Here is a 21,628-nt window from a genome sequence, read left to right as displayed (position 1 = left end):
GATTGGAGAAGGTCGAGAAGGCACGAAAAGCAGCTACGGTGAAGCATACGGCCACTCTGTGGGTGACAGCTCTTCAATTCAAATGACCGGGAGGCCGGGTCAATGGCCGGTGAACGCTACACTTTTGGCTTTCACGTGGACTTTCACATGCACCTCCACCTCAGCAAATGGTCACGTGTTAAATCACGTGTTAAATCACGTGACTTACGTGATTTAACATGCCTAGGTCTTCACGTTCCGTTTTCGCCTTCAGAGATAAGTAACCCATGACTAACTGCAACTAACCGCTCTCCTTTAACACCCGCACCCCCGGATTGATGGATGCTGCGCGAAATGCCCCAGCAGGCTCTTTCGTCCGTTGTCCAGTTACGATCAGTGCGTATCCAATCCGACAGGCCTAATTGCCCAGCATGCGACCTGATCCTACTGTGGAGGTTCTAGGCAGCGTCTGCCGGCGGCTCTTCCGTTCCTGTGGCCTGTGGGATCTGCATTCAGCCGAGTCGCTCGTTCATCCATCTGCTTACGAGTACGAGTTACATCCGAGGCACATCACTAGACCCACGGAACGAATCGTAAATCATAACAGGCAATACTCCGTACTCAGTCTAGCCTTGCTTCCGTCATATCCAACCTAGCGCCACCTATTGCCCTTTTTTCGCCCGCCAATGTGAGAGCATCCGCTATGCAAAGCTCCGCTGGCTATGTAAAGCAGCAAAGGACCGTAAGCATGTTTCACTAGACGACTTCCGGGATAGATGTACGGAGTACTACACTAGTTCTGTGGCATTATGGTGTGGATCCATTCTGCAAGGTTCCTTTCCTCTGACCACTTCCCACTACCACCTCATCTGTGCGGGAACTAACGGATGGACACCGAGTCATCTTTTAATCACGGAGGTTGTCTGCCCTTGTACTCATAGCAGTGGCTTCCGCTTCTCTGTTCTCTCTCGCCTTGCCCACGGTAGGCACTGTCAATAAAAAACTCATCGGTGGGCGCGATACGCCGTACGGGCTGATTACGTATACATATGGTCTTGTCACTGAGCGGCCAAACGGCCGCTTGGCCACCGATAGCCTGACGCCGACGGAGTACTCAGTACCCAGAACTCGGTGTTGTACACTGCTAACAGAAGGCAGAGTCACAACAAAGGCGTCCAATCATGACTTCACCTACAGTCTAGCTGATCCTACAGCTCTCATCTCGGAACGGGGCTCATACCATTCCGACAAAGCCGAGCAAAGGTCACGTACCATCGTCTCCGCTCACAATATCGCCTGGACAACAAGGACCGGCGCCATGGGCAGCACCGACCGAAGAATCGCAATAATGACAAGGTGTTGCCGTGCTGACCAAAAAGACCCTCATCGCACGATGATACATGAGTTCTACCGTGTAGTGCTCGCACAATGGCCTAGGGGCTTGCCACCAAAGATAAGCCCAGCACAGCCCGGACCCTGCACCTGGAGGGGGTTACAATCAGGGTGCTCTATCTGGCAACAAATGCTTTAGGCGCGATTACCAAGGACAGCCCATCGAAAATGAACTGTCCTTCATAGATATGTCATTCTCCTACTCCCATAGCAAAGGCCTTTTCTGCGCGCCTTCGTACTCTGTATCAGAACGCAACCTGCATTTGTGGAATAGCACGCAGGGTAACGCACAACAATGTGGGTACGGAGTAACGTTTCCAGTCGCGCATGACTAATTAGTTGCTGACTCTCAGAAGGCCTCAAGATCCATTCCCCACAATTTTCGATGGTGGGACGCCTCGAGCGCCAGTCGTTGCGACTGTGATCCTTCCCTCTTTCCGATTTAGTTCCATGTCTCGCCGCTTGACCGAGTACTCGAACTCTCGAGGATGAGTGACTTTCATCTCACCACATGTGCCTCCTGTGCACAAATGCGCGCAACACTGAACTACGTCAATGCCGAAGAAGGTGTCTTACGCCGCGGTCTGGAATCGGCTACTCGTGAACGGTCCATAGGACGGCAGGTAATCAGTGTAGCCTTCGGGTTTGACGGAGGCCTGAACCCTGCTTCATCATTCGCCTCAGCCCTATCCAGTCATCGTCATACAGAGAGCGGTGCATCGCGCTAGATTCGCTCGACAGGGCCCTGTGTGTCCAGGATCTGTCTATCCACCCTTCGCTCCTAGGAGGACCCGGTAAGCCTGATGGTCAGCTCCATGGGCACAATTCACAAAGGAAGGAGCGTCGTTGGATGGCATTAATCGCAACGAGGTAGTAGGAGCACGACTGTGACCTGCATATATACCCGTCATACGCTCCTCTTCCTTGGCTCGAACCTCGAGTGAGACAGATTGCTGTCTGTGTGCAGGTTCTCGATATGGCCATTTTCTCAGTGCTGGACTTTGTCGCTGTCCTCGTCGCAGCGAATGCCGTCTACGTAAGGACCACGACGCTCTGCTCTTCCGCTCAATGCTAACGCGCCACGACAGTTTTTTGGCCTCTCGATCTATCGTCTCTACTTTCACCCTCTCGCCAAATACCCTGGACCGCTACTATGGAGGCTGACACAGTGGCCCGAGGCCAAATCCGCGTGGGCCGGGAGGAGGCATGTCGACCTACAACTTTTGCATGAGAAATACGGTATGACCAGGACCTCGCGAGCAAAAGGAACACAACTGACAGAGCACTTCTGCAGGCGATATTGTCCGATTCGGACCTGACAAACTCTCCTTCCGAACCGCCCAGGCCGTCAATGACATCTACACCGACCGAAGAGCCAACATGGTCAAAACAGGCTGGACTCATGCTGGTGAAATGATCAATCCTGGTATCACCACGCACGTCGTCTCTGACCGTCAACTCCATGCGGCCAAACGGAAACTGCTGAACAACGCCTTTTCGGATCGTGCCATGAGCAATTTGGACAAGTACATCGTCGAACGAATCCGCGACTGGTGCGCATATCTCGCCCAAACAGACGGTTCAAACACCGAAGAGAAGTCGGCGTGGAGCAAGGACCGTGATATGGGCCACTGGTCCACGCTTTTGACCATCGATGTCCTGGGAGAGCTCTGTTTCGGAGCGAGTTTCGACGCCATGAAGACGGGAGGCTGTTATATTATGGAGCTCCTGATTTCGAGCTCCCGGTTTCTACAAGCGGTAAGTGACATCCTCCCGCCGTCTTCCACCTCGAAGATGCTGATCGATGCCAAGGTCTGTTTCCTCCCTCCCCGCGAATTGCTCTTCCCATTCATGAAACCTCACCACTTGTCCGCGATTGGCCGGGCCACAGGCGCCCAGAACTTGATCAACAAAGTCCGCTTCCGTCAGGACATTGGTAAATTAGTTGAGAAGCGGTTCGCCGTGGAAAAGGCCGACGCCGAGAAGTCAGAAGGGGACAAACGCAAGGATTTCTTCTATTACCTCCTCCGCGCCAAGGACCCACAGACCGGAGAGACGTTCCTGCCCAAGGATCTCGTCGGGGAGGCGGCGTTGCTTGTCGGCGCCGGCTCTGACACGTCCAGCACGGCGCTTTCAGCTCTGTTCTTCTACTTGACGCGCAACGAGAGGGCGCTGAAGAAGTTGGAGGAAGAAATCCGCACGGCGTTCACCGACGTCGAGGAGATCAAGTACTCGGCCCGACTGACCAACCTGCCGTACCTGCGAGCGTGTATCGACGAAGCGATGCGCATGTCCCCTCCTGTTCCGGGCTTGCTCGACCGCCTCGTCCTCCCGGGCGGTGCCATGATCGATGGTCGCCACATCCCCGCCGGCACGACAGTCGGGGTCCCCATCTACGCCATCCATCACAACGAGACCTACTTCCCCAACTCCTTCTCGTACATTCCCGAACGATGGATCCCGGGGCCCGAGTCCTCAGCCACGGCAGGATTCACCGTCACGCCAACGTCGGTGGAAGTCGCGAAGATTGCATTCCACGCCTTCAGCTCCGGCCCGCGAGGCTGTGTAGGCAAGAACATGGCATACATGGAACTGTACACGGCAGTGGCACGGGTCATGTTCCTGTTCGACACGAGGTTGAAAGAAGGCGACCACACAGGCGAGGGAGGCGGAGGAGTCGAGTGGGCCACCGGCGAAGGACGACACAGGAAGGACGAATATCAATTGAGGGATTGGCTGATATCAGATCGGGTGGGCCCCGTCGTGCAGTTCAAGAGCAGGGAAGGGGTTGAGTTGGCGGCGCCGGCGGCGTGAATGTTCAGACGGAGACCGTGACGGGAAAAGCGAGGGATGAGCCTACGTACTCACTCATGACAGCATCTATGGTACTTGACAGCGTACGAGTACATGATGTCGCTGCGACACAACTCCTGCCCAGGAATCGAACGGCCGCACGAGGGAAGCGAGACCAAGGCAGGCGCTTTCTTTTCTCAAGGCTAGGGCGAGGGCCATTTGCCGTTTTAGCGAGCATCGGAAAATACGACTGCACTGGAGCGGGAGTTTCGGGACCCACAATTAGCATTGAGGTATGTAATGGGCAGGAGGGCGGGCGAATTCGTATCTCACGGCCGCACGCACACTATTACTCAGTGGAGAAACCTCATTCATCCTACTGGGTACCAGACCAGTGGCCTGGACGTGCCTGGCCTTCCCGAAACAAGAAAGAACCCACCCGATTCAGATGGATGGCTGCCTTGGCCTGGGGCTGCGAATAAGCGCGCCTTTTGCCCCCTTACCGTGCCTATCAAATCAGTACCTAGGTACCCAGTATGAACGCACACAGTGACTACCCCATTGGGGGGGAATCCCCTGTGGCTTAATTACCCCGTAGTCTTACTCGTTGCTCGTCGGCGGCTCGTCCTGCGGGTACCTTGTGTGTCCACCGACTCGGCTGGGAAACGGTGCTTGCGGAGTTACCCAGTACGAGTACGGAGTACGGAGTTACATACCTAATATATCCCAGGGTAGTGGTACGGGTAAGTAATCCCTACGCCCAGAGATGCTGTGTAAGCGCGTGGCTACGTGTAGGTATCTCAGGTACCTAGGTACTGTATGTGTACCGAGTACTTGCACGGTACGAGGTATGTACTCTGAATGTACTGTGTATTTGTCCACGATGTTAATCAGAACCCTGACTGGCTGGCTGGCGAGCTGACTGACTGACTGATGGGCTGACTGACGGCTGGCTGGCTGGTCAAGACAAGGTACGACGACCACTCCGTAGAAGTACTCCGTACAGAGTAATGTAGGGAGTACGCAGTCCACCTCAACGGTCCACCATGACTCGGCACGCAGGATTTTACTTAGGTACTTACCTAGGGTTCATACCTCCTCCCAAGGTACCTAGGTAAGTAAGTACTTAGTACTTAGTACTCGTAGTACGCAGTCACACTGGTGACAAAGGTATACAGGAGCGTGCGGCACCTCAGGATCTCTTGCGCCGTCGTGGCGCTGTGTCTCGTGTAAGTAACGTTCTCCGTACTGAGTGCAGCTAGGTGAGGTACGAGGAGTTACTCCGCCCACACGGTGGCGCCCGTACGGGTACCTACTACGACGTAAGTCCTGTATAATACCTCATGCTGACACGAGTCCGCGCCTCGTAAAGCCCAGTCTTTCATTCGGCACGGAAAGACGAGCGACTGCCAGTGCATGCGCCATCACATGACATGATATGCCGTGCCCGTGTCTGCACATGCCACGCCACGCCACGCCACGCCACGCCACGCCATGCCACGCGAGATAACGCCACACAATGAATGCACATGAATATTCAAACTCATACAATTGGTGTCCCGGGTCGTTATTACATGCCGCTGATGCGATCTTGAATACCTACCTACCTAGGTCCGTACGTAAAACCGGCATGACCGATCATACGGCCGAACTCTACGAAGAACCCTGTAAGGACGATTATATGGAGAGAAGTAGAGGATGCTTTCTCCCCGTCGGAAGAAATGCGGTAAGTGGTGGTGGTGATAGTCGTGGCACAGTATTGATGATGGCCTGAATCTTTAGCCCAATCCATAGCGTGCTCGACTGGCGAGTCACTTTTCTCTTCCCTTTGCTTCCAATCTTTCCTCTTGTGACTCGAACATCGGTAGGACATGGCAAAGCCGAATGGGGTCCTCAGCACGTGGCTCCCGGCTCGTCCATCCATCCATCCATTGTCGGTCGTACTCTGTGGAGAGGCCATCCCTGGTTGTTATGCACGCACGTGGAGTAAAGTGCTCGGTAGACGTTATGAACGTCTTCTGTCTGTTCTTGCGTGCTAAAAATAAAGGTGGTCAATAGCGTGGCTGGCTTGCTGGTGGCTGACTTCCCAGACCCAACAGTTTGAGGTCGAGATTCCGTGATCTGGCTTGGTATCGCGCTACCCGTGGAGAGACCAACGCTGTGTTCTGTGCCGGATCTTGTACCCAGTATGGGGGAAGAGTTTCAAGTCGCCTTTTCGCATCTGGCCGCCTGTAGAGTTCAAGTCGCATTCCGCCAATTAAGGGATTAAAATGTAGCGCCCGCGGTTGAACGGCTTCCCTGCCGCAGTCTCATACCGCCTTGAAAGCTTCAATCTCCTAGTCTCATACCATCTTGACGGCTTCAGCCTCCACGTCTCATACCATCTTGAAAGCTTCAACCTCCTCGTCTCATACCACCTTGACGGCTTCAACCTCGTCGTCTCTCACACCCTTGATCCACGTCATGAAATAGCTGACATCCTTGGGAAGCATGCCCGGTAGACTCATCTTTTGCACCCACATGGGCAGATTCCCCTTGGCATCACTCGCCGTCGCCATAATCCATTCGACCTCCTTGCCCTCGACGCCCCTCTCGGCGCCTTCTCTGGGCCGTCGCTTCACGGTCTCGACCGCAGCGTAGATCCCCAGCACGACAGGTTTCCGCTGCTGCGGCGTTTTGCCCTCCTGGGCGTGGCGGCCGGACGAGTAGAACGAGGCAGACACGGACGCGCCAAGCGTCACGGGCACCGTGACGGCGACAAACTCGTCCGGGCCAAGAGACGCCGTGGCGACCAGAACAGGGAAGCAGCGCGCAGAGGTGGGCGGCGGCGTGGCGTGACACATCTCATATATGGCCATCGTGGCGCAGGTGTATTTCCTCCCGTGTTTGCCCACGATCTTGCCCTGGGATTCGAGACGCTGGATCTCGCCGTTCCAATCGCACACGTGGTGCGCGTCGTACAGATTCGGCGTGAAATCCTCTTCGTGCTTGGAATGGTTGTCGCGTAGGCCGTAGATGAATTCCTGCCAGCTCGCGTTTCCGGGCGAGGTCGTGTCTTTGGACGAGAGGTCCTTGTGGACCGACTTGCGGGCGAACCAATGCTCGCCGCCGCTCAGGACGCGAGCGGGCGGCTTGCTCCGTCCCGGTCGGGTGTATGTCTCTTCCGCGGCTTTCTGGCCTTGACCTTGACCCTGTGCGCCATTGGGACTGTCGTCCGCCGTGATTCGCGTCGTTGCGCCGCCGTCCCACTTCACAATCTGCTCCAACTCTCGCGCGGCGATGTCACATGTCAGGACGTCGACCTTCGCTTCGCTGGGGAGAGCGGTTTTGGTGGACTGGTGTTTGAAGTTCGCAATGAAGCTGGTGGACGAGAGGAAGTCGATCCCGTCGTCGAGGAGCGTCAAGAGGAAGGGAAGAAGTTCGGGTGGCGTGGTGTCCTCCGAGCATGGGAGAGATGCGTGCACTGGCACTTCGCTGAGCTGTAGGGGCGCAAGGCGGACGAGGTTGCTCTGGGTGGTGTTCGTAGCCATTTTACCATGCTAATGAATCAATCTTGGAGAAGATGCGGAGTCTAGCAATGCTTGCACAAAGCTTTCGCAGGAAGGAAAGTATCATTCAAGTGGGACACATGACTACATCAGCAATGCTGGAAACGACCAGTGTCAACAGTTTCATCTGTCTCAAAATACGCGTCGTCACCTTTGATCAATGTCTGTTCGTACAACGCGTCATAAGGCTGAAAAGGTACGACGAGGCTGTGAACGATGCAGTTCTAGCCATGCACACCATACTATGGCTCTCACCCGCCGCCATCCTCGCTCATGTGGTAAACATACAGTGGGCTAACCCATAGGAAATCGACGTGCTGTCCCTCCAGTTACGACCTTCCAGGAGCAGGGTCAGGCTCGTCGGCGGCCTCCACCCTCACAAGTATCTCCTCCAGAAAACCTTCCAGAAACTCGGTCACTCCTCCCCCCATCCCTACTGGACACTCCTCATCGCATTTCTGAATCTCGTAGAATACACCTGCCGCCTTTGCAGCAAGCTTTCTGACCTTTTCGTGTGCCTGGACTCGATGTTGGTGCATTTCCGCGGCTGCCGAGGAGCTCAGCTTGCTCGTCCGTGCAAGTTCCTTGAGCATATACGTTCGCCGGTGCATTGACGCCTCGAGTGCGGGGATCAGGACTGAGTTCAAAGCAGTAAGTTCCTGGTCTGTCCGCTCCTCCGCTGGCCGCGAGGATGTACTGGTCGGTGTGGCCGGTTCTGAAGGTTGCGAACCGTTGGTCTTTGTCGTCAGCGGAGGCAGTGGCTGTTGGTTGGCAATCGAGGCAGGGCCTGCTGAAGATTCGCCGGTGTACGACGACGACGATAGGACAGCCTTAGATGGCGGTGTCTGTTGGCCTTTCTGAAGTGCCTCCCCTCTTCCCGGTCTTCCCTTGAAGGGTGGAATTTCGGGAATTACCATTGGTGCCTTCTTGCCTGGAGGTGTTTGTGCCTGGGCTGGTTGTGTCTTCGGGCTACTTCCCACGTCAAGCTTGAGGAATCCCATGTCCTTTGCTAACTGGGCCTGGAATGCTTTGTTGTATTCATTCGACCCTGGGCTATCTCTCTGCGGATGAGCAGGCAGCGCCTTGTTTGTCAATGGAACAGCCGGCGTCTTGGGTGTCGCCGAAACCGAGAGTGGTAATGCCGACGGGATAGGCTTTTCGGTGGCTGCTGATGTGGTCACCTTGACTGGTGACGGAGGCAATGGTATGTTCGCTGGCGTAGGTGGAAATGCAGCTTTCACTGGCGACTTCTGCGGCGACGAGGGCACTTTTACAGTTTCGTCCCAGTCATTCTTGCTCTTGGCAATAGCAACAGGTTCTGCTGAAGCTCGCGCATTAGCAGCAGAGTCGTTCATGGGTCGAAGTCCAGCTCCCCGGCCGCCGACCGGCCTCACTGTGCCGAAATCCCACAGGTCTTCATTTTCTGGTTCATGGAATGCTGGCCGCACATCTTCCTCTTCGTCCTCATCGTCGGACGATCGGCCACCGCGGGTTGCCATGTATCTTTCGTTTCTCTCAATCAGCTCGGTCAAGTATGTCGTCTTTTTGGCCCTCTTCACGAACGGATGCTTCAGCAGTTCTTTCGCAGAAGGCCGCTCTCTGGGATCCCGCCGCAAACATAGCTCGACAAAGTCTTTGAACGTGCGCGAGAAATTGCCTTGCAACTGTGGTGGGGGGTTCTTGGGTATCAGGAACAGGACTTTCATAGGGTGGATGTCTGCATAAGGCGGTTCTCCTTGCGCCAGCTCGATAGCTGTAATGCCGAGTGACCAGATATCTGCCTTGTGATCGTACCCAGATTGCTTGATGACTTCCGGAGCCATCCAGAAAGGCGTGCCCACAAAGGTATTCTTCTTGGTCATGGTGGCGGAGAGTTGGCCCGACACTCCAAAGTCGGCGAGCTTGACTTGACCATTCTGACCCAGCAGAACGTTGGCTGCCTTGATGTCTCGGTGTAGTTTTTTGTCAGAGTGCAGGTAGTCGAGGCCCATGAGCAGTTCGCGTATGATGATGCAGATATAGTCTTCGTGTATCAGGCCCGGCCTCATGAGGTCTGAACAACTGCCGCCCGAACAGAACTCCATGATAATCCACAAATCGGAACCCTTCAGGTAGGAGCCATGGTACTTGGTCACGTAGGGGGACTGGAGTTCGGACAGGATGGAGATTTCCTGGATAATGTCCTCGACCTCGTCTTCGGCATTCTCAACGTCAATAACCTTGATAGCCACCGCTTGGCCGGTTCGCTTGTCCACTCCCTTGTATACCTTGCCAAAACTCCCACCTCCGATGCAATTCTGTTTGGTGTAGAGTTCCTCCGGGTCCATTGTGCTGCGACGGGGCCCCTCCGCCTTTTACTCGAGGTTAGGGTCTGCAAGTGTCGCAGTCGAGGTCGTGGTTGCAGGAGCAGATGGGCGCAGAACTGGGGTCGAGAGGGTGCGCGCTCGCGTCCTTATTTCACATGAGGACGCAGACTCAAGGCGCACTGGAGAGGTCGTGAGGTTCTGGTGAATTCTATGTGCAACGTCGAGTGCCGGGGAAACCGCACTGGCAATTCCTAGGGGCGCACTGGGCAGGGCAAGTCCTGCTGCCGGCAATGTGCAAGGGCACTGCCCGCAACTTCCTCTCGCGACTGCTCGCACAACCGTTCGTCTAGATTCGTTACGTCGTGGATCGCGTCGCTCGTGTCGGGATCGCGCCCGTGTCCAGGTCGGAGCTCAGCCGTAATCAAGGTGCAGATGAAACACCTCGACAACCGGTGTTTACGAGCTTCCCTTCCGGGTTGTTGATGGTCACTCCGATTGGCTGCACGCGTCACCGAGGAATCTACTGTGACAGCCAGTGATGATGGAATCCAATCCCAGCCTCAGAAACACGTTGGGAGAACTTTCCTCATGTCGTCTCATTATTCGATCCTATCTCAGAACCGCACAGGCGAGACTACGCCATGTCAAACCAGCTCAATAGCAGCTCTAGAAAGAAGCTGGGGTGCAGACACCTCCCAGTAGCGACCCCCACGATAATTATTCCACGAACTCCACCATGACCGTTCCATTCTTCAGACCGGCGCTCTCAATGGTCTCATGTCGAGCGCCCATCAGGTTCTTGCCCATTGACACCAACTCGAAAACAGAACCGGCCTTGCCTTCCAGTGGGTCAGCCTTGAGGTATTCATAGATTCGTTGCACAGGATCGTGCTCTGCAAACCGTCGAACAATCCGGCCGCCTGGGTGCCGAATCTGCACTCGAGTAACACCCGGTCCTGCAGCCGGCTCTGTATGAGGACGATCTGACGGGATCTGTGCAAAATCGGCCGCCTCTGCGGTCTCCTCTGTGCCGTTCTTGTCGACGTCCATTGAATCGTTATTTGCCACCGTTTGAGCGCCTCGCAAGTCTCCCACACTTCGGGTCAAGTCATCTGGATCTTCTGCCGGCGCCGCTTTCTGCTCTTCGTTTTGTGCGGCGAGACTCGCTTGTAACGCTCTCTCCAGCATCTCTTCCTCCGTGAGCTGGTCAACCGGCTTCTCCTTCTTAGCTTCGGACCTCCGCTTTGCGACTGGATTCCGAGCATGCGTATCAAGACTGTATCGGTCCAAGAACTCGTGTAGTTGCATTAAGAACTCCGCGGCGGCAGGAACTTTGCGTGCCCAGAGTTTGATCTGCTCGCCTGTTCGGGGATCGACGATGGCAACATGAGGGTATTCGCGCGCAATCTCGTAGTTCGGAAAATAGTATTGAACGTATTGTGACGCTCTGGGGTCGTCCTTGTTGTACTGCAGGAACAGAAAGTTTTCCCGAACAGTCTCCACGATGCCCTCGTTCTTCCACAAGTCGCGGTTCAGTGCCTGGCAGTCGAAAATTGAAGGATCTTGTATGTCAACTAGTAGCCACCTCTTCTGTTCTTTGCCCTCGGCTCTTGCATTCTCCCACTCGCCTTTGTACATCAGATCCCACGGTGGTTGGAAGAGTCTGGCAAGTCGAGTCGATCTCGCAGAGGCCTCAGATGCTCCACCCGTGGATTCTGAGAGGGCATCTGGACTGGCATAAGCACCTTGATCCCAGATGGACGTTGGCTGATGTTGATTGAAAATCCCGGTGCGGGCTATCTCTGCGTTAGTGTACCACCGCGCGATGACGACTGCGGTACTGACCTTGATGTCGTCTCCTCTCAATAGCCTGCATTCGTTCTTCTACAGCTGAAGAATATGTGGGGCCACCCATTGCTGCAAGACCCCCTCCATATCCCCCGACCAACGTCTCGGCTTGCCGAGCAATGGGGGCCCGTACATCTTCCTCCGTATCGCCCGCACCGTACATCTCGTTTTGTAACCTGCGTGCCATAGCCTCATCGTCTTCGTAGGCTGCACCTGATCTTTGTGTTGTCTTTCGAAAACCAGTGATTTCGGGATCATTGTCGTCTGAGATGGTGTCTTCAGCGTCGATGTCTATAGGATCACTCGCGTCGCCGGTGTGATGTGAGGCTGAGGGAGGGGGAGGTCGCGACGACGGCCCAGAGGGCGGTCCAGCTAGGTCAACGCCACCATTTTCGAAGAACAATTGCACTGCTTGATTGGGGTCGCCATCAGCGAGTTGAACGTATTGTGCAGCCAATTCTGGGGTCGTCCCGCAGACCGCGACAACGGTGGCAATGGCTTCATCCATCTTAGAAGGGAGGTTCGGTTCGTGGTAATCAGTTGCGTCGGAGACCGGTGGTTGCAGGCAGTTGGTTAAATGACTCCCCTGGTTGGGCCGTTGGCTAGAGGAAAGTGTTCATATGAGAGTGGAAGACGTCGTTATTGCGAAATACGACGAAGAAGCAAGTAGCGAAGGGTAGAAGATGCCATGTGTCAGAGCAAACTGGAGTAGCCACCCTGCTGGTGTTGTGAGGCGACTCAAGCACGAGGCAGCGCACCAAGTGATGGAGAGCCACAAGGCACCGCTGGCTATGACGAAAACTCACCGGGCCGACATGACAACAGGCGGCTTCGGTCACGGTCACGGTGGACGCCAAACTCGCCAAGACTCAGGCACCATGCAGCTCTACGGCGGAGTGCAGACCACAGACACGGCGCGTGGGGTCTTACGTGGCTGAAGTTTGCGGGCAAGGCTGGGAAGCCGCGGCTAAATCTCGCCTGCACGCTAAGTCGCGCCTTCCCACTTAACGCGTCTTTTTCAAATGACAGAGCGAGTCGCGCCTTCCCATTATCTTAAATCCGCATTCCTCGTGCCTTCCTCAGCTGCTCGTACAACCACCACCACCGCAACAAAAGCAGCGACGACCCGTTCCAATGGCTGCTACAGTGCTTGGGAAGCGATCTCGCAAGGTCCTCGATACAGAAGGTACGCAAAGCTTCCCACCCCTTGGGATTCTGTGAATGCAATTGACCGAATGTGTCTGCAGATGTCGCGAATGTAGCTCCTTCTCCCAAGAGACGAACGCGACGCTCAGTACCCGAGATATATGAAGATGCATCTCCAGAATCTGCTGGGCAAGAAACGAATACAAGCCCTGTCACGACACGTAACAGACGGTCGCAGCGTACTGTCCAAGACAGTCCTGTAAACCTCGTCCACAATGATACTCGGCCCTCCGACGAGAACCTGCCACCGTTTGATGTCTCAACTCCAACAGCTGCTCGCTTCAAGGATGTCTTTGCTGTCACTCCCAGTACCCCGAAGCACCGCGTCCGCCTTGCGGGTGGGCTTCTTACGCCTCAATCGTCGCGATCATCTACACCAAAGTCACAAAATGTGTATTCCCGAGCTCGACAATTGTTCACCCAAGCCAGTAATGGAAAGATTATTGGACGAGAGGCAGAACGGAGCCAGTTAAGGAAGTTCATTTCCAAAGCTCTTGAATCCAAGACTGGCGGCTGCACATATGTGAGCGGGCCGCCCGGCACTGGAAAAAGTGCACTTGTCCAAGAGATCATCCACGAATCTTCGGAGCAACACGTCCGGACCGCCATCGTCAACTGTGTCTCGCTAAAATCTTCCAGCGAGGCCCTCGTCCAACTCAGCAACGCGTTTTGTTCAACCAAGAGCAATGCCAAGTCAAGCAAGACTAGCCTGGCAAAACTCTTCACGACAAAAAAGGCGAACTCCAGCATGTATCTGGTGTTGCTTGACGAGATTGACACACTGCTCCATCGCGACTGCGATGTCTTGTACAGCATCTTCGAATGGGCTATGCATCCCTCCTCTTGTCTCATTCTGATCGGCATCGCCAACGCTCTGGACCTGACCGATCGGTTTCTGCCACGTTTGAAGCTGAGAAATGTCAAGCCACAACTACTACCATTTCTGCCATACTCCGCACAGCAAATTTCGACCATCATCTGCGGAAAGCTTCGATCTCTTGTACCAGACAGGACAGCGGCTGGCTCGGAATTCATCCCCTTGATGCACCCCGCAGCTGTTCAGCTAGCTGGCAAGAAAATATCGTCTCAAACCGGTGATCTGCGAAAGGCATTCGGTCTGGTCCGTCGTGCCATTGACCAGATTGAACAGGAAACCCTGATGAAGATGAATCAGGAACAGAGCATAACACCGACCAAAACGGCTCTCAGCGAAATCCGCAATATGCCCTCCACTATCGGTTTCCCATCACCTCTCAGGGACCAGCGCTCAGCACTCGGACAGCTCACCTTTGAGACGGCACCAAGGGCGACAATCGCACATGTGGCGAAGATCGCGGCAAGCATCTTCAACAATGGGACTATTTCTCGTTTAAGCGGACTCAACTTGCAACAGAAAGCGGTGCTATGTTCGCTGGTGGCTTCGGAAAACCGACGATTCCGCCGTGATCCTTACACCACTCCTTCCAAGTCGTGGTCCAAAGTACCTACCGTTAAAGAGTTGTTCGAAAAATATGCTGCTTTGTGTAAGCGTGACGAAGGATTGTTGCAACCGCTCAAGAACACTGAGTTTCGGGATGTGGTGGCTAGCCTGGAGACGCTCGGCCTGGTGCAAGAAGCATCCGGGCGCACGTCAAGTCTGCTGACCCCAACCAACACGCCTTCTAGATCAGGAAGAGGAGGAATGGACGACAAGCAGGTGGTAAGCGCTGTTTCAGAAAAGGAAATGCGAGACAGCCTTACTGGGCCGGGCTCTGATTTGCTTTTGAGATTACTTGACGAAGAATGATCGCAGCACGGATGGACTTTTGGTCTCGATGTTGCATGGCGCTGGCGTTGACGGGGTATTATCTGCATGAAGCGAAGGAGTATGTCGTGTCTCGGATTTTCTGACTGTGCATCTTGCTTAGCCCCCGCCACAAGCGACGAGGGAGTTGAATACCACAGTCGTTATGTTTGCTTTCAGTGTCCCGTGGGTCGTAGCTCCGAATTGACAGCATTCGATGCTCAACTGCGTCTTGCAGAGGATGATGTCAGTCGTGACTGGTGATTGCGCGTCCCCCATGCCGTCGACAGGATTTCCTTCCGATGCATGAGGCAATGCCACAGCAGCTGGAAATTGAACCCCAGCTAGTACCAAGCTTTCGGCCAAGCTTTATTGGAGAGCCAGCCCTGTCATGCTTATTGCCGTCCGAGACCCAGTCAAGGGCGAACGGGCTCCATAGGCAATTCCGCAAGCCCAACTCACTCATTGGAGGAAGCCCACAGGCGTGCGTCAGCCATCCCCCCAAAGCCTAATTAACTCATTCGCTCCTGCCACCCACCATGCCGCTGTGGGCTGATGGCGCCCTAAACTGGGCTCCTGCGGATTCACGTTGCTAAGCGAACTGCCATAATTGCCTGCGCAATCCTTCATACTGTCTCTCGTTCCTTCGTCTATCTTGCGTGATTGTATGTTTACCTATTGTGGACAGTCATATCCTCAGTCAATGCGCCTATTTAGCTTCGGTATGCCATCATAATCAACGCCCGCACACGCGTTCCAGACCTAGAGATCAACCGCAACAAGTGAGCACCATTCAATGGCGGACACCGATTCCGAGGCACCCGTCCTGCGCAAGGACGGGGTGATCCCTCACCAAGCCGACAAACTCGGGCCTAAACTGGCCGACAAAACAGAGAAGCTCGAGCAGGTATATCGCAGCGCAGCTGGCGCCGACAATTCCGAGAAGAAAGAGAAGAAGGGGCCAGCGGGTGGCTTCGATGACACGCCCGTTCCAAGAGCACCGCCTGGTTACACGGTCAAGATTACATTCCACAAAGCGGAGAATCTGCCCTTTGCAGACTTTGGCACTCTGTCGTCCGACCCATATGTTCTCGCGATTCTCCAGACGGACCTGCCTAAGAGGCACAAACAGGATCCAGATTTGAAATTGAGGACGCCCACGATACATCGAAATACAGACCCGGAGTGGGAGACGGAATGGATTATTGCGAATATTCCCGCCAACGGCTTTCATATGAAGTGCAGACTGTACGATGAGGATCCCGCCGACTCTGATGATCGGCTCGGCAATGTTCACGTCGATGTGCCTCATATCGACGACAACTGGAAAGGGTTCTCGCACAAAAAATTCCAGCTGAAGAAGCGCATGGGGAGTAAAAGAGCCTACACGCTCCGTGGATGCGCCGCTCTCATCTCCAGGAGAGTCAAGTTACATGGAGATCTTATCGTCAGCGTGGAGAATCTAGGCAGGACGGACGCAGAGAACGGTGGTCGTGTGTACACCATCGGCCCTTTGCCGTGGTCGCAACACCACTCGCCCTTGATCGGGCGGATAACAGGTACCAAAAACACGGAGCAAGGCAAAGACGGGAAGGAGGTAGAGCGCTATAAGTGAGCGACTCCGTCAACGTTTTCCCATTACAGACACTAACTCAGCGACAGCTTCCAATCCATTCAGATGCAATTTCGCGGCCCTGTCCCGGCAGAGCTCTATCACCGCTACGTCGAATTCCGGCCCTTTGTAGCCGGCATGTTCACTTCACACAGCATCCGTGGGCGCCTCCTGAATCGCGCTTTGCACCATCAGCACAGCCGAATCTACAACTACGATCGCACGACAAAATACGGCTCCTTTGCCGAACCATGCCTCGAAATGACCAAGCAGTTCCTTGATTTCGTACATTACGACGAAGGAGGACGGATCTTCACATACGTGTTGACCCTCGATGGCCAATTTCGTTTCACAGAAACGGGAAAGGAGTTCGGAATCGACTTGCTGAGCAAACACACCATGCACAGCGACGTGAGCATCTATATCGCTTTTTCGGGCGAGTTCTTCGTCCGACGCGTTAAGCATGCCAAGATGCACAAGAACGATGCGACAGTTGATCCTCAGAAGGAAACACATCCACCATCCACACCGCCCGACGAAGAACAGAAGGACAATGAGGAAGGCTCGAGTAAAGCATGCACGAGTCAAGGGTGCACGAGTAAATTATGCTCAAGGTTAGGATGCACGTGTCAAGCAAACAAGGCCCCTTCTTCTCCTCGACCTCAACCCACCGGCAACAACATTAGACCCGAAAAGGACACGGATCCGACGCATTACGAACTCATAATCGACAATGACAGCGGTACCTACCGACCCAATGCTGAAAAGCTCCCTCTTCTACATCAATACCTCAGCGCAAACCTTCCCGGCCTGAAGATCAAAACACTCGACTGCCAAGCCGACGCGGAGCTCCAACAGGCCCTCAAGAAAGAACAGACTGAGAAGAAGAAAGCAAGTACGGGAGGGAAATCCGTCATGTATATGCAGAACCTGAGCATGTCGAGCTTGAGCAGTTCTGACGAAGAGGATTTAAACGCGAGGGCCGAAGCCGGCGAGGATGGGCCCCTGAAAGAAAGTCGGTACAAGAGGGAAATGCACAAGTTCATGGACGGGGGACGAGATGAGCATCATGGCGATGTAGTTGACGATCAGCAGGTCAACACGGAGAGCATTCTCCATGATCGTAACGTCGATGGCGCAGCAGAACACGAAAAGGGCAAACAACGAGACTCGCCTGCTCCTGCTGTGGAAGGGGATGATGTGAAGGAAAAGCGGTAGTGGCGCTCGAACCGCCTGATCCCCAGGAAAAGGAGCATCGAAGTCGACTTGAGATTCTTGTGGCCAAGAATCCGACTTGCTTTTACTGCGCAGGCGGCTCAGTCCGATCAGGTGCGGCACTGGTAGGATTCAGGACTCTGTGGGATGGAAACGAGAATTTGGGCAGAGTTCTATTCAGCGACTTATGTTTTTGGAGTTTGTGATTCTGAGAGATTAGGAAAAAGGATAGCGATGAGACGAGACGAGACGAGAATTGATACCCTTTGCGCGTGCGGGTAACGGAACCACAGCAATTATTACAGAAAATACTTGAGTAGTTGGACTGAAGCGTACATACCGTATGTTCCGGTGTCCTCCTCGTTCTGAGGACTTGCCAAACGCAATGCCATGCCATGCCATGCCATGAAACGCGTCGAATTCTCTGCTTTCTCCGCAGCAAATCACAATCAACAGAACTGTGTGTGCGGGAGTAAGTGAATGTGGGTGTATGTACCCCGTATATACCCATTTTGGGAGGCCGCGGTACAAATTAAGGGAGGGAGCGAGGAGTCGATAGGAGGTGAAAGTGAAAGTGAAAGGGAGCAAGCGAGATACAGTACGCCCGACCAGGACTGTCTGTCCAGCTCCAGTAGTAACATAGTCTCTGCTACAGTATGAGGCTACTGCATGTGGTGTCCCTTGAACTGGTGGAACTGGACGGAGGGAGTACAACGACGTTATGTACAGTTGTCATTCGGTTCCTGAGGGGCACACCAGCAAAGCTAAGTATGTGTATTCCGGACTACAGTACGGAGTATATGTGTCGACTCCAGTCGGGAGGTGGTTTTGAATGTGCAGAAATAGGTACATACCTACGGAGTACCGTGTGTGGGAAGCCGTGGGAACTCATGCCTGACATAAAGTTCGACATGCCTGTGCCCTAGGTATGGCTATGCTTATGCTATGCCCGTACTAGGCCGATCACTACGGCTTCGGCTATAGCTGTGGCTAGGTGTTGGGTGCTTTTAAGGACGACCCGTGGGCCTGCCTTGCTGTGATGTGTGTGGTATAACACACGACCAATGGTACCGGTAGATATATGGTGAAGATAACTCGGAAAGGTACAGTATTTCTTCTTCCATTTCAAAGGTTGCTTACAGTAGCTGAAGGCCGATTTCCGGAAAATCCCGTGTCTACTCTCATTCTTTCACTGTGTTCTCATCCCCATCTATCTCATTCGGCCGTTCAAAGCATAAGCACTGGGTGAATCCTCGTTCCACTCATAGGTTCACATACCCACCGGAGTTCAGCTCTTGCATTCCTTCCCTTGACTTTTGTGTGGCAGAGGGGTTTTGGGATCAAGCTACTTGCCCGGCCCCTTCACCCCTCATGCCGAGATCCATCTACTCCCTGTGTTCGAGATTGTGCAAATTTCCGTACCAAACACCGCGCTTGTCCTGTAAAAGTCGACTTTGCCGCCCTCGCGCCCTTCTGCCTGAGTCCGGTAAGAGACGCTCAATAGCTTTCACGTCTCCGCTTCTCCTCGAGGTCCGCTAGCACCTTGCCTGTAGCTTCGACGATCAAAGTCCATTCTGTTTGGTGGATTCTTTCCTCGAGTTCTTCTTGAGTTTCTCCCGGCTTGATTTCAACCTCCCTGACCAGGATAGGCGCTCCTCGGTCGACTTGGTCGACCACATAATGGACCATGACCCCTGTCTTCGAGATCTCGCCCCTTTGAAATGCCTCGTATGCTCGACCGATGGCATTTGCGCCATCAAATTGTCCCGGTAATGCCGGGTGTAGGTTAATGATGGGCACGTGGGCCGAGGCTAGCGCGTTGATGAAGCCTGGGGACAAGATATGCATCCAGCCTGCACAGACGACCAAATCCGGGCACGGGATATGCGTGAGAATCTTCTGAGCCAAGTCTGCATCGTATTGGTTCCGCGCAGCTTTTACGCCCGCCTCTGAATCCGGGAATTTCTTCTTGTACTGCACCAGATTGTGGTACGTGGTGAATATGCCCGCGTCTTGGGCACGAACCAATCCTTTGGCTTCTTTACGATTTGATATGACGTGGCCGATGCGAGCGTTTGGGAGGGGTCGACGCGAAGCGGACCTATCTTTCGAGGGAGGAGCTTGCCCACAGGCGTCGATGAGCGCCTGGAGGTTCGTGCCGGAGCCGGAGATGAGGACGGTCAGGTTGAAGGACGTGGAGGCGCTCCATTTCCGGGACTGATCGGTGGACACGGGCTTGGAAGACATGTTGCCGCGAAGATGGCTCGTGGATATGAGCAGCAAGGAAAGCAGTAGGTAGCGAGAAGGGCAGAGATAGATCGTCGAGTGATTTTCAAAGCGGCGTCGGGGACGAATGAGTCAACAAGGGCGATCGCTTGTCTATCCTGCACTGCCCATTTGTATATGCGATGAGACAGAAGAGGTGAGAGACAAGCGACAGGTGCGACATCTGGGCTGCGACAGACGGAAGCGGCGCAGGGCTTGTGGAAGTGTGTGAAAGTGCTCGAGTACATGTAACTCCGGTGGGGTCCTGCCCTGGTGGAGAGGCGACGGTCAAGACTCGAGAGCTTGCCCTGAACGACAGCGGAGAAGGAACCAGCCGCGCCTCAGCCAGTAAGGACCTGCATTGACGTGCTTTAGGGCTGTAGGCGTGCCTAAGACCCGGGTTAGGCGCCGGGGATCAGCTGTTTCGCGCCTAACCTCTCCGGAAATGGCGGTTTAGCGTCTGGGCTCGAGGTACGTACCTGCGAGCTCAGCTTTTTCTTGTTCTCGGTCCCTTTGCGCTCGTCGTCTTCATCACACCACAGCTCGGCGGAGCACCTGGATTGGTTTGGCAGCCGAATCCCTGCTCAAGCGCATGCAGGTAGCCTTCTCTCGAGCTCCCCCAGGAGAAGACCCAATTCTACGTCGTGTACGGAGGTACAGGCACGTTACTTGAACTCATCCTCTAAACGTCCCCGAGCTTCCCGTCATCCAGGCCAATGGGCGGGAGAGAATCACTTTCGGTTCTGGGGAAGGTATCTCAGAGGTAGACTCCCGGGCGGCCGTCCTGAGCGTTCATCGCTTCCTGCTTCTTGACGGACCGCATCCCGTCGCTCTAGCCTCACATCATCTTGCGCGGGGATGTGTGAATGTATCCCCGAGCCGCTCCACAACGGCAATCGACGCCGTGGAGATCGCTGTGGTCTCGACACCAACCCTGCAATCAGAAGACGGAAGCCGAGCAGTCGCTATGCCGTGCAGAGAGCAGCGGATCGAACGCACGCCCTAATTTGGTACAGTTGTCACACTCTTATTGGGTCTCTTTCCAAATGACCGATAGCCGCAAGATCTGTTGGCTTCGGTGACTTACCTATCTAGCGTACTGCGAATCTGTTTGAGGCGATAAATGATGCTTCGAGTAGCACTCAAGATACAGAGCAATGGCTCAGCAGACCGAAATGCTATTACCGTTCTGAGCGTATCAGGTTGATCCATTAACCCTTCGTGGTGTTGCCAGGTGTTTCGCCAAACGATGCCGCGATGTTAAAAGCTGGACCTAGTGGGGCACAGATCGGAGCATGAATCAGATGGCGCCGGGGAACACCTGCTCCTCGCGATCGAAAGCTACTCGTACAGGACTCTGCGGCCTCAGCAATGCACTCCCGGCACAACCGTCTACGAATCGGGACGACGATCCCCGGCACGTCGGATCACCCCCTGATTTGGTCGCCACCGGAGTTCGTGGTGGTGACCGACACGGAAGATCACCGCGACTATTCTACCAAGGGCGCAGGCAGATTCGTGCTTCTGCCTACCTACCCGTGCCAGGTCAATGGAAGGATCTGGGGGGAGGCTCATTTGACTACAGCGGAGATGGTGCCTGTTCCGCCTTACGGCAAGTCGACCAACTTCACAGCACGGAGCCATTGCAAGAGTCATCGATGGCTCTGGTCCAGTTTGTAGC

At 54.5% G+C, this 21,628-nt stretch overlaps 7 protein-coding genes across 7 annotated transcripts; 3 read left to right on the top strand and 4 right to left on the bottom strand.

Moving 5' to 3' along the window:
- Positions 1–2,347: 2,347 nt before the first annotated feature.
- Positions 2,348–4,185, top strand: G647_01318 (uncharacterized protein; the record flags this gene model as incomplete). The annotated part of the gene is made up of 3 exons (XM_008724718.1): positions 2,348–2,407; positions 2,460–2,610; positions 2,666–4,185. 3 exons carry the CDS (start codon positions 2,348–2,350, stop codon positions 4,183–4,185), a joined length of 1,731 nt encoding a protein of 576 aa, XP_008722940.1.
- Positions 4,186–6,572: 2,387 nt separating this feature from the next.
- On the bottom strand, positions 6,573–7,694 carry G647_01317 (uncharacterized protein; the record flags this gene model as incomplete). Its single annotated transcript, XM_008724717.1, has 1 exon — positions 6,573–7,694. One exon carries the CDS (start codon positions 7,692–7,694, stop codon positions 6,573–6,575), a length of 1,122 nt encoding a protein of 373 aa, XP_008722939.1.
- A 347-nt stretch (positions 7,695–8,041) lies between these two features.
- G647_01316 (uncharacterized protein) lies at positions 8,042–10,039 on the bottom strand (the record flags this gene model as incomplete). Its single annotated transcript, XM_008724716.1, has 1 exon — positions 8,042–10,039. The coding sequence occupies one exon, from the start codon at positions 10,037–10,039 to the stop codon at positions 8,042–8,044; it is 1,998 nt and encodes a 665-aa protein (XP_008722938.1).
- A 696-nt stretch (positions 10,040–10,735) lies between these two features.
- Positions 10,736–12,374, bottom strand: G647_01315 (uncharacterized protein; the record flags this gene model as incomplete). Its single annotated transcript, XM_008724715.1, has 2 exons — positions 10,736–11,814; positions 11,864–12,374. The coding sequence occupies 2 exons, from the start codon at positions 12,372–12,374 to the stop codon at positions 10,736–10,738; spliced, it is 1,590 nt and encodes a 529-aa protein (XP_008722937.1).
- A 626-nt stretch (positions 12,375–13,000) lies between these two features.
- G647_01314 (uncharacterized protein) lies at positions 13,001–14,858 on the top strand (the record flags this gene model as incomplete). The annotated part of the gene is made up of 2 exons (XM_008724714.1): positions 13,001–13,052; positions 13,114–14,858. 2 exons carry the CDS (start codon positions 13,001–13,003, stop codon positions 14,856–14,858), a joined length of 1,797 nt encoding a protein of 598 aa, XP_008722936.1.
- Positions 14,859–15,651: 793 nt separating this feature from the next.
- On the top strand, positions 15,652–17,685 carry G647_01313 (uncharacterized protein; the record flags this gene model as incomplete). Its single annotated transcript, XM_008724713.1, has 2 exons — positions 15,652–16,466; positions 16,518–17,685. The coding sequence occupies 2 exons, from the start codon at positions 15,652–15,654 to the stop codon at positions 17,683–17,685; spliced, it is 1,983 nt and encodes a 660-aa protein (XP_008722935.1).
- Positions 17,686–19,179: 1,494 nt separating this feature from the next.
- G647_01312 (phosphoribosylglycinamide formyltransferase) lies at positions 19,180–19,929 on the bottom strand (the record flags this gene model as incomplete). Its single annotated transcript, XM_008724712.1, has 1 exon — positions 19,180–19,929. One exon carries the CDS (start codon positions 19,927–19,929, stop codon positions 19,180–19,182), a length of 750 nt encoding a protein of 249 aa, XP_008722934.1.
- Positions 19,930–21,628: the final 1,699 nt, after the last annotated feature.

This window comes from Cladophialophora carrionii (genome assembly GCF_000365165.1).
Source record: "Cladophialophora carrionii CBS 160.54 unplaced genomic scaffold supercont1.1, whole genome shotgun sequence".
NCBI classification, from domain to species: domain Eukaryota; kingdom Fungi; phylum Ascomycota; class Eurotiomycetes; order Chaetothyriales; family Herpotrichiellaceae; genus Cladophialophora; species Cladophialophora carrionii.
Note: the sequence above shows the minus strand (reverse complement) of the source record. Positions and strands in the feature narration are given on the sequence as shown.